General features: G+C 34.4%; 1 protein-coding gene across 1 annotated transcript; it reads right to left on the reverse strand.

The window, feature by feature from the left end:
• Positions 1-1151: 1151 nt before the first annotated feature.
• LOC117120771 (succinate--CoA ligase [GDP-forming] subunit beta, mitochondrial-like) lies at positions 1152-10572 on the reverse strand. Its single transcript, XM_033265853.1, has 11 exons — positions 10439-10572; positions 9813-9963; positions 9280-9382; positions 8950-9040; positions 8461-8613; positions 8083-8172; positions 7389-7485; positions 5934-6095; positions 4314-4456; positions 3473-3593; positions 1152-2341 (listed from the first exon to the last, which is right to left on the reverse strand). Exons 1-11 carry the CDS (start codon positions 10511-10513, stop codon positions 2232-2234), a joined length of 1296 nt encoding a protein of 431 aa, XP_033121744.1. The 5' UTR covers positions 10514-10572; the 3' UTR covers positions 1152-2231.
• Positions 10573-13158: the final 2586 nt, after the last annotated feature.

Raw genomic sequence — 13158 nt, forward strand, 5'->3', positions numbered from 1 at the left:
ACTAGTCAAGTAACAAAGATAAATATGATATGCCCTCTTCTTATCAGCAATTTACGGCAACACGAGGTACATTATATGATAAAGATAAACCCTCAACCGTCTTGCGGTAATGCTGTAAATAATATATGTTAAAGAAGAGGAATCGTATAGGATATATATGACATGCCTAAATATGGTCATGATGACATCATATTATGACCACCATATATGGGCATACAACAGTTTTTTGTCAAATGGGATAGAGCGTTATCTAGATGTGTATAAGAGACAGTATATACTGCAGTGGATTTGTGCGCTTTATAAATCTTATTATTATTTATTTATATGTAATTGCCAAATGAATTTGCTGATTTGCTTCGGGAAAGAGTAGGGGATTGTCTCCCGGTTTACTGACAAATTCACCACCAGAAGGACCCCACTGGAAGCCCCTCTCCCACTAGGGGTTTTTTCAGCATACGAGTTACAAGAGAATGCCGAGTTGCAAACTCGGCAAAAACTCGTAGGACGATTCGGAAAGCTCGGAGTGGACTCTTACCTACTCGTAGCAGCTCTGAACTCGTGGCGCTAATTTTGAACATGTTCAAAATTATCGCAACGAGTAGATAACTCGTAGTAAACTCGAAGAACTCGTAGGTAGCTCGTAGAGTACTCGGGGTACTCCTACCTAGCTTGTACACTACTATGGATACTCGTCGGCGGTTTTGTCATCTACGAGTTTGATGCGAGCACCCAAAAACGAGTACGAGTAAGTACCAGCACACCGAGTTGGCTTGTACCCAACTCGTATCTAATTCGGTACAAACTTGTTGCGCTCTTAATAATCTCGTAGTTAACTCGGTGCTCAGCTCGGCATTATTCGTACATAACTCGTAACCAACTCCATAAAGTCGTACCTCACTCGTAGCTAACACGTAATAAGCTCGTATAGGTCCTTTCCAAAGATCACGAGTTTTAACTCGTAGAAATCGTACGACTCTTAGGTGAAATAAACCTAGGTGGGAGAGGGGTAGTCTCAGGACTTTTGTGGGTTATCCTTGTTGCTCTTTGTTTACCTCGTCTTGTGGAACTACTACCAACTTCAGTTGAAACTGCTGGTTACGAATGTTTTTATACAATAAAGGCCTACTATAAGCAAGTTAAAAAAAGTCTTGTTGGGCTAGTATTTTTTCTTCACAGAAAATATCCAGTAATGGTATTTTTATTTTCATCAAGTTCTCAAAAACCATAAGACAAATACTGAACTAAAAAATCTGTCATTTTGTATAATTTTCTGTTGAACAGTATATATATTTTTTATCATGATGAAACTAAAATTCTGTGTCTCTGATATTAAGTAGGCCTAATTGCTTACAGTACATTATTATTTTCAACCATTTTACAGAAAAGATATCACTACAAAAGAGGATAGAGTAAAGTAAAAATATTGGAATTTTTATATTTGTCTGCCTATTAAATCAATGAATACTTTATTCATTTGCAGAGAACCTGAATGTTATACCATAATATGATTAGTTTTCTATAAAACTCAGAAAGTTGAATCAATAGAGGGCAGTGTTAATACACTTAAAACTCATTTAAGTAAATCTTATAGCTCTGTCCAGACTATAAAATTTTATTTGACAAAACATGTGACATGCCTAAATATGGTCATGATGACATCATATTATGACCACCATATATGGGCATACAACAGTTTTTTGTCAAATGGGATAGAGCGTTATCTAATGCAACAACCCAGAACAAAACAATTCCGTTTTTGCAGATTTCTATTTTTTTACTACAAAAATCATTTAATTAATTTAATTGATCACCAGCCAAATAAAGTAGTCTAGTAAAGAATAAAGGAGATGTATCATAAAGTTTCTGGTGATTTGCAAGAAAATATTCTTTTAATATATTTTTAATTGAATGCTTAAATTTTAAAATATAAAGCAAGCAATTCCAACATTATACTTTATTTTTTCAAATTTATTAGTTCTGCTTACAGGCAGTATATCTTTACAGTACTAATTTGTAGAGGTAAGGTGTGATAAATTAAAATAATAATTCTGTAATTTTAACAACATACTGTATACAAGTTCAGATTCATTAAATCTTGTAATTTATAATCCACATAATTATTTGTTGTATTCAAAAAATTAAAGTGGTATATATAACGCATTGAAATTAATTTCAATAATTTTGATATATATATATATAAAAACTAAAGAATGTAGGTCATAGGTCACAGATTACTGGAGGCAAGATACAGCCTTCTTTGCAGCATCATCTAGGTTATCAGAGGTCTGGATTGGGAGGCCACTCTCAGCTAGAATCCTACTAGCTTCGTCAACATTCATACCTGTGGAGAAAACAAAAACTGGACATTAAAATGGATCGCAGGGCCAAAGTGAATTTTAGCAGAGAGGATGTTTTAAGAAATTTTGATATTTTTACATAGTTTTAAACAAATTTATGCTCAAAATTAGGTGTCAAGTCGTAAGGACAAGGGGTTTTTGAGGTAAAGATTGCAGGTGGACCACAAACATGGGAGTTTTAATACATTTTGAGGGCGGCAGCAAAATTGCCTTTTGGCTGCACTTTTCCCAACTGTGGCTTACATTTATAGGACACCTTTTATTACCTCCGTCAAGGAGGATATGTATTCCCCGCTGCCTGTCTGTCGGTCTGTCAGCAAGATTATGCAAAAACTAAGGAACGGATCATCATAATTATATCAAATTCACTTTATACATTTCTTTTGTGGTAGGATAGGACAGTCAGATGCCATTTTCACTCGAGCTCCTGTGAGTTCTGTTCCGGCGAGCTCTCTATTATGGGAGCTTCGAAGAGCTGGAGAACAGTGAAAATGGTTCCTCTGCGTCTGTTCTTTTTGGTTACTGTTAGGATATTTCTTTGGTATCCCTCCTTTTCTTTTCTGTTTTTGTAAAGCGCTTAGAAGCATTGTTTTGTAATAAGCACTCTATAAGACCACATTACTATTATTATAAATTTTAATAGATTGGTACATAATAATCTAAGAGATAAAAGGTCAAAGGACGTCAGCGAAATACATTTTTTTTTATTTTGAACTCGCCCTCGAGCATAACAGAAAATAATGGAATTGCCCATGCATCGCCTGAGTATCATTTGGTATCCAGGGGCACAGGGCAGATGTATACATGCTATGGAGTGACTGGTCTAGTTATCATTGTATTATGGATAGACCTAGTTTCATTAATTTTCTTCTAAAAATGTAATCATCCTTAAAGTCCCGACTAGACTATCAAATTTGATTTGACAAAACATTTGATATGCCTAAATATGGTCATTTCATATATAGGCACATCATGACTATATATGGGCATACAACATCTTTTAGTCAAAAAAAATAATCTGGAGAGAGCTTTAGTTATCTATTCTGTAACTGGTTCATATCTCCTGTAGATAGTTGTTGAATGTTAGTCTGTAGACGCATAGCACTGCCTCTTACCTGCTAATCTTACTACTACCGGTATTCGTAGATCCATTCCTCTACATGCGGCTGTTATGCCATTAGCAACGGTTGCACAGTTTACAATGCCACCAAATATATTCACAAAAATGGCTTTCACCTATAAAGAAAATATGTGATATACTGTTACCTGTAGGCCTCTAGGACATGTTTGCAACATGTTTGAAGTTCCAATTGTTTGACAATAATTAAGTTTTCTGAGTACAGTAGTACTCTAATCTGAAAGCAATTTTTTAAAAATATTTCTCCAAAAAAATTATTATTGTTATATTATTCTGTTGTATACCAGAAAATTTTCTTTGGGTCATCACATTTCAGCTATTTGGCACCTTAACTGTTGTAATAACATTAATCTTTACTTTTTTATGCAATTTTGTAGAGATGTATAGCACCCTGTAAATAGCAAGGTAAAAATTACTGTATCATATATTAAAAAGTTTTTCTTGTATGTTTTTTACATTTATTTTATTCCAGCAGTCTTTATATGGTGCAACTAGCCAGGCTGATTATTGGGCTATTCAACCTATAATTAGCTTTAATGTAGAGGTCAAGAACCATATAAACAGGTAGTCTAAGACAATAAACAGAAAGGTTACAATGGTATTGTATATTGTCAGGTCAAAGGTGACAACTTTAAATTTGCATAAAGATGACTGCATGAGGCAATGCTTTATTAGAACTTGAAGAATATTATGAAATGAACAGTTGAATAGAAAATAAATATTAAATGCAATCCAAATTAATTATTCAAGAAATCACTGGAGAGGAATTTGATAAAATGTTCTGGGAAAAGATTATTATTATATAAACCATTACTTACACTTTTATCTGCATTCAGTAATTTGAACGCTTCAAAAACTTGATCTTCTTGAACACCGCCACCAAGGTCAAGGAAATTAGCAGGCTCTCCGCCATGTAACTTGATTATATCCATTGTAGCCATTGCTAAACCAGCACCATTTACTAAAAATATTAAATTTCAGAAATCATAAACTTGAAACCAGTATGTGACTTTCATTATCATCATCATAATGACAATAAGAGATCAAATTTGATTGACTGCAGTTTGCTAGAAAAAAAAAAACAAAAAAAAAAAACCTCAATGCACTTTGCATTTAAAAGAAAAATTCAGAATTAAGCAAAATATAAATTAAGAAAATGTGTTTTGAGCAGTTGTTTGAATGTGTTGATATTATAAGTTGAATTTCGGTTGATAAGTCATTTGGCAAGTCAATTGGCCGAGCGGTTAAATCAGAGAGGCACTGTAACCTTCAGCTACAACATCGGCGCTGGTTCTTACAGGTCCAGTGGTGGAACAAGTCTTCTTGGATAAGGACTTTAAACCGTAGGCCCAGTGTACGGATTTGGTTGGTGTGCACTTTAAAGAACCCAGTACATGCATCCAGAAAAGTAGGAGGTTACCCCGGTATACTGGTCCATTCAGTTCCCTATTGTTTAATGGATATACCACTTAGGATAGTCATTAAGTTCACTAATTGGCATATCCTTGGCGCTCGTGCCTAAAGAAATGAAATGAAAGTGCAACCGAGGCACAGAGAAATGAATGACTTCCATAAAACTTTTAGAACAGACATCATCATCGTTTATCAGGGCCGGCCCTTGGGGGGGGGGGGGGGGTGCCCCCCCCCTTTTGGAAGGTTAAAAAAAGAAGGAAAAAAAGAAAAAAAGAGAGAAAAAGAAAAAAATGATAGCCCAGAATGCCTCAAATGTTATATTCGGAAGTCTAGAACACAAAAAATTCGCGGGGGAATGCCCCGGACCCCCTACGACAGTGTTGTCTCAATCGGCCCAACTTTCGGCCCCCCCCCCCTTTTGGACATTTCTGGATCCGCCCCTGTTTATAGTCTGTTGTTTCCCGCATATAAGGGTTAGACTATGTAGAAGTCTGCACAAATAACTGTATGGTGGATGATATCAATACCAATAATAAAAATAAAATTTAATAAAATATTAAATTTTTAAAAGGAAAGAATAATATGACAGATATATCATGGCATATAAAAAGTGTGTAAAACTATAAATTTTCAGACTTTTAAATATAAACAACAATAATAATAAAATTTAATAAAATATGGAATTTTTTTTAAAAAAGGAAAGAAAATATGACATACTGTACTGTATATATGACAAATAAAAAGTGTAGAATTTCATTTTAAATTAAACTTTTGAGGAAATAATTATTAAATTATTATTACTGTCATTATTACTACAAGTCTCCCTCCAATTAAAGACCACTTTTGGGACCGGGGTTTTCATGGTCTTCAGCAGCTTTGGTCTCTAATTAGAATAATAAATATAATAGACATTAAATATGGGAACCACAGAAAAGTAGTCTTTAATTGGAGGTAGTCTTTAATTGGAGGGTCTTTAATTAGAGGGAGACCTGTATTATTATTTTTAGAAAATTGTTTGAACGAACCTAGACATCCTATATTGCCATCCATTCCAATGAAATTTAGGTTGTGGCTGGCTGCCTGTACTTCCCTGGGGTCGCTTTCAGACGTGTCCTCTAGTTTGAATAGTTCCTGCTGTCGATATTTGGCATTATCATCAAAATTGATCTTCGCATCAAAACACACAACTTGGAAATTAAAAGTAAACATCAAAATAACTTTTTTTATGATTTGCAGAAATATTATTTTAAAATCTTTGTATTGCTTCTTTAATAGTAATTAAAAATTAAATATCTATTTCTGTGTTAAATTTCTATGTTTATTAAAAAACAGTTGTTATATGTAAATATGAAGGATAATGATCAAGCAAAAAAATAGTATGGAGTAGATATTTGTCACAACACAACAGTTTAGAGTGTTCTCTCTTGACAAGATTTGCTGTTCCCTATAATTGTAGGTGATAAATACTGATATTTTTATTGTGTTTAAGTGTTACAGGTCTATATATAATCTATATTTTTCCTTCTATCATCAGTGCTAAATATGACCTGAGCCCTGACTCACTCAACTCCCTGATGACGATGTTGAAATGTTGATGACGATTTAATGTTGATAATGATAGTACTTAGAATGCACCATCAATCTAGAGGCACAAATAATGATTATCATTGGTCGTTGAAAACACACACAGCAGCCATGCAAAATGCTCAACCTCTTCCACTCCAGTCACACACCAGAGTACGTAAAACCAATTTCAATCCAAATCCTTCACATACACATGTGTGCTCCCTTGCAAGGAGGGACAAACACAGATAGTGTCTTGCCTAAGGAAATTAGCATTAGTGTCGGAATTGAACCCCTGACTTGTCGGTTGGAAGCCTGATGACTTAACGCTGTTCCACACAATTCTGCACATCAACCAATGTGGAGGGTTCCCAGCTTCATACTGCTAGGTACATCTATGGGGGTGCGCGGGTGAGCCCCTAACCGTTGACCTCCCCCCTCTACCCCCATTGAATTTGTTCAAAGTTAAACTTGCCATTTGATCATTCACCTGCTCTGGAATTGAATTTTATTGAACTTTCTTATAATGTTCCTTGTGAATAATAGTAACTATTGTAAATTAATTTTATCTGAATATTTTTGAACTGCTTATAATATTTTTGAATGTTTCTTTGTGATTTTATAGATTTTATCGCTGTGATTTTATATTGTATTTACTATATGCTCCCTGTTATTGGCATTTACGCTGTTGGGGGTGAAATGAAATAAAATTAAAATAAACAAAATAAATACAGCAAACAAAATCACACTCAAGTAGATAAAAATCACCTCATAGCACCTTATTTTGCAAAATTGCACCCCTTCACTTAATCATCAAGCCCCACTTCACCTTTAGGCCCACATCAGCCCCACTCTCCCTCCCTCCCCCTCCCACCTCATTTCAAAACTCCTAGATATGCCACTGATTGGCATCTCACCTTTGCCATCTGGTGTTTCACCAAATGGATTGATCTCAACCTGCGTGGCATCCACTCCTAAAAATAATTTGTACATACGTTTTATCTGTTCAGCTGCCTGTAAAACAAAAAGTGCTGTATATTAAAATTTTAGAACATAAATTTATAAGGTTCGATGAGGTTAAAATGTGTACAAGTAAGGTAATGAGACTGATTTGAGAATACAGATTCTACTACGCTTAATTAAAGTTACACGTATTTGTTGCTGCTGTCATAGTTGTCAGTATTGGCACAGTCACAATCGTCGTTGTCACTGTAACATTATTGTCAACATTGTCTCAATTGTTAATATGAACACTGCCACCACTTTCAGCGTTACGAATATTATCACTATCACTGCCATTACAACCACCATTACCACCACCATCATCCCTACCACTACCACCACCATCATCCCTACCACCACCATTACCCCCACCATCATCGCTACCACCACCACCATTACCATCACTATTATCACCAACATATCCACCACAATTACCATCCTTGCCTTCATCTTCATCACCGCCAATATTATTATCATTTCTTATTTTTACTAGTTAACTCAGTAATATTATATGTGAATATATTAATGGATTTGTTCACTTTTAAGTTACATCATTTTGGCAATTAAATTTGTTGAATAAGAGTAAGGAACAGGGATGAATAAACAAACCTCTTTTTGTGATGCTCCTTTAAACTCAAGGTTTTTAGCCATCTGCATGGCCTGTTCATCTGTCATTCCCTCTTTAATATCAATAGGTATCTGTGTGTTAAATACAAGATGATTATAGAATACAGATATTTTTAATTTCTATGTTATTATATAGTCCAAAAGAAAATCAAACTCCAGATGACTTGGTAGATATAAATATAACAAATCATCTCACATATTATTAAGCCCTGTCCAGACTATCAAATTTGATTTGACAAAAACATGTGACATGCCTAAATATGGTCATGATGACATCACATCATGACCATATATAGGCACATCATGACTATATATGGGCATACACCAGTTTTTGTCAAAGAAGATTTATAAGTGACATACTTTGAAAATAAGTTCTGGCGTTTTTTCCGCAACCTCTTCGATGTCCATTCCACCGGCCGGACTGCCCACCATCACCGGGCCATTGTGAGCTCTGTCCATCAGAATAGCAAAGTAGGTTTCCCGAGCTATATCAAATGCCTCAGCAACCATAACCTAACAAGATCATAAGACAATGAATGTCCCAATTAGTCAAGTTAAAAAGTATATTGCAGGCCTGAAACCAGGGATTATATGGTTTAGCCAAATGTCCTTTTCGAGCAAACCTCTACAATAAACTCTTCCTCTGAACACCACTAGGGTGGCTGGGTGCCCTTTGGTCTAGTTTGTGAATGATGACCCAAACACAACAGTTTTATGGGACACATCAAGGTACCAGGGGAAAATGCTGTAATCATTAAAACGTACAGGTTTTTTTAAATATCAGACAATCGTGTTGGACTTCCTGCCACAGAAGCTCTGCTCTAATATTTCTACCGTACTTAACCTTACCTTGCTCACTAAAACACCTTGTTTTGGAGTCTGTTTTGTAATTAACCTGTTGCCAATCATCTGTTTAACCCATGGACTTAATTCTTCTGGACTGCAAGATAAAAATATAAAGAACAGTAGATTTAGTTAGTCATAGTTGGGAAACAAATTTTCATGAGCACTTGAACCTGTTGCAACTGCAGAGTGACCAATATTTATGGTGAATATGACAGTTCACCCAAGTCCAAGAGACAATCCCCTGCTCATTTTTTGAAGACAGTAAATGTCGTCTTTAAATGACATTAAGATGTCGTTAAAAATGCACACTGACACTGAAACACGTAAACTTACTCCTTTGTTAACTTGACTCCACCTTTAAATCCACTTGGTTCAAAATGTCCTTTGCCTCTGCCCCCTGCAAGGATTTGGGCTTTCAGCACATATTCTTCCGCACCTGAAAATTGAAACAATGCTGATATCAATCAAGCATGTTACAACATTTACATAATTATTATACCTGCGAGACCAAAAAAAAAATTTTTTTTAATCGTATGTCGCGCCTCTATGTAATAATCACAAAAAACTGTGCCATCTGTGTTTTTTTTTTTAATTGCTATGGATTACAGTCCTCGTTTAAAAGAAGTTTATATGACCTGTATTCACGTTTTAATGACAAATTCACTTTATTTTATTATTAATTTTGGGGTACAATCAGCCTATACATTGTTTTTTTTTTTTACATTTTTATGATGCATGAAATAATAGAATTTAGGTATGACATGTCATGTGAAAAGAAGATGCTAATGCATGAGATTTGGCAGGGGTATATTATGACCTTATCAACTTATCATGACAATGTTGCTATGCATTCAATTATCACTTACCTAATTCTTTGGCTAGTTTTACAATGTCTGAGTGATTATCTGTGACTCTAAACCTCTGTACTGTACATCCATATTTTGCCATTAAGTCTTTACTCTGATATTCTTGAAGATTCAAGTTTCGGGTCTGTGTGATGGACGGACATGCCACAGCCTAACAAAAAAAAAAAAAAAAAAAAAGAAAACATGTTGGGTGCTGTTTTACAAAGTATTCTGGATTTGGTAGACACTGGGTGTTGCAAATATTACTTACAGTTTTAACAATGTAAGACTGTTTTATTCATTATTTCACGATGGAGGGTCTATTTCTTTTTTTTATAATTATTATTATTTCTTTCTCTAACTACTAGGCCTATATATATATATGATACACCTCATTGATAGTGCACAGATTTACCAAGCTAAGCCAGCATCAACGTGCCCTAGGCCTCTCTGGCCTAAGTAAGTAAAAGACGGAGACAGCCTCTCACTCCGCCTCAAACAAAAGATCAAAGGTAATTAAGGCCCAGGGCCTAGGCCTGGCCTTTACAACGCTACCGATGGGCCTAGCATTTAGAAAACTTAATATACAGGCTAAATATATATATTTAATATTATTTATACGACAATATTAAGGGAAAATCAAGAACCTGTCTTTGGAACAGGTATGAACATCTGGAAAGTGTTCGGCCATATCTCGCTACACCTGTGCTGAAGCTCGCCATCTTGGATCAGCTGTTTACGATTCGGTTCGCCGGTCAAAGATTGGTTCGGTGGTTCCTCGGCTTGGTTCAGATTGTCCCGACTTGATGACATGCATGCGTGATCTTACGGCGCACACGTACGTGCAAATTTACTCGCTTGATAACTATTCCTCCATCTATCATGTTTACTTTTTTATTTTTTATTTCATTTCGCGGATACGTAACAATCTTCACATAAAAAAAGATCTACTGTCTGCCATTAATTAAGGATTAAAATCATTTAAAAAAAAAGTAAATTAAATTGAAATTAATTGAATATGCTCATTTGATTAAAAAGATCAAGCTTTTGAATCAGATCGTAAAAATATTTTTTGATCATTTGATTTGATTTTGATTTATTTCGAAAACAGATACGGTATGCAGTAAACAATTTAATTAATTTGACAAAGATATAGCCTACAAGTAGGCCCTAGTACAAATTAATAAAATCACGTGGTATCAGGGATAAGCCTCTAAATCCCTACATGGGGATATACATCCTGAGGTCCCTTTCTCCGTCGGAAGACACATTTTGACAAAACAGCAATTCGAATTGAACAACTGTAAACATTGGAATACAGTATAATGATGGTGTTGGTGAAAGCAATTACAATTAAATGTGCAATTATGTTTCTGTGTTTGCAAGGACCAATTTTTTTTTTTAAATCATGTTTTGGGGCTTTTGCTTGTAATTAGGGTCATGTTTTTGTGCAATTTTTTATCCTGTCAGATATTTTTGTAAATTTTTTTTTTTCTAAAATGTATGTATTCTATGACTCTGATTTCAATCAATCAATCAATCAATCAATCAATCAATCAATCAATCAATCCTTCAGTGGTTAGAATATGTTTTTTTTTCTTTCATTTTTTATGGGAAAGTACAGTTATTGCAATCTAGCACACATAATATTCATTAAATAGGCCTATTTTAAGATTTTTTTAAAAATCATTCCTATGTTTAATAATTTTGATAATTTTACTACAAAAATCCTTTTCTTACTGAAGAGTACAGGAGAGGTATTTTTTTCATTCAAGTTTGTAATTGACTTAAATATAGTAAAAGTACTGTAAAAGGCAATTCAAAAGGAACTGATAGCCTATTTGTTAACTCGTGACAGACTGGTCACAAGGGGAACAAACATGTGCGTTGATTCTTATAACTTTATTGGAAGGCATGTATCATTTTATTATATTTTGTTATTTTAAAATCACAAAAGACAATTATGCATATTTAATTAATTTTCTGGTGGAAATAAAATCACACCAATCAAGTTTGGTTTTAGATGGTCAGAGTACAATTGTTGACAGAATTGCATTATTATTATAATTTATAGTATGACGAAGTTGTTATCATAATATGAATTCTAAACTGTAATATTATTAACTGAGACCAATCAACACATGACATAAAATTACAATTTGGATCTAACATGTGTATAATGATTGATAAACAATCGGAATTCTCTGTAGTATATTATGCTAAACATTTACAGAGTGGCCTTCCTTATGTTGTGGTCATATTAGACTAATATTACTCTTAAAAAAGTCCATTCAATAAACAACATAAAGCATATACATATCAAAGTTATTAGGTCAAAGTTCTCACGTTGGTGCATGCATAAAACGTAATTTCCTAAAAATAATTTGAATATCTGAAATTGACAGTCAATCAAAATTCTCAGTACTATCTATGCTAATTTAACGAGTGGACTTCCTTATGATTTAAGGAAATATACATGTACCTGTATATTGAGCTACGCAATAGAAGTTTAAAAGTTAAAAGAGAGGACTTTTATTGGTCATATTAGACTGTAATATCATTAAAGACCAATCAGCAAACAACATAAAACAAATCAACATTATTAGGTTAAACTTTCCACTTTGTTGCATGACTATAACGTAATTTATGGGACATATGAGATTTACATGACATTTGAGAATGTACTGAATGTAAAATCTTAAATATTTTACATTTTAATCAGTAATCTACAGGGGTGTATCCAGGATTTTTTTCTGGATGGGTCGTGATCATAATTTTTTCGGCAACAACAGAGATCTAATTCATACGAGTGATGTACCATAGAAAATAAAACTAAAACACTTTATTTGATGTATATAATATACTCGACCTACCTCAAAGCCGTGTGCCCACATTCATGGGTAAAATTTGAGGAAAAGTACCTCAAGATGGCTCGAAGTGACACTTTTAAATAGAAAAATTCATCATCACATCACCATTATAATATAGTCAAAATAAAACGCAAACAAATTCTCATGATCTTTTATCAGCTATTTTCGGCAACCATAGAGATTTAATTAGTATGTGTGGTGTACGTGACCATAGAAAGTAAAACTTAAAAACATTGATGTATTTACTTTACCTGGGAGTCCACACGTCTCTCAGCTTCACCACAGTTAGGGCTGAGGTGGTAAAATTTGGGGAAATTGTACCTCTAGATTGCCAGATATGACACTCTTATATAGTAAAATTCTTCACCATCGATAACTAATCGCCTGTGATGTACAATAGAAAATACCTCATGTAAAAGTGTTCTCATCGAGGAAATTTTTCCCCTCGTCGGGAACATCGGCACCCCCGTCTGGGACCTGGGACCCCCCCCCCCGTG

This window comes from Anneissia japonica, unplaced genomic scaffold (genome assembly GCF_011630105.1).
Source record: "Anneissia japonica isolate Jap-2015-1 unplaced genomic scaffold, ASM1163010v1 scaffold69_len1423075_cov170, whole genome shotgun sequence".
NCBI lineage: Eukaryota > Metazoa > Echinodermata > Crinoidea > Comatulida > Comatulidae > Anneissia > Anneissia japonica.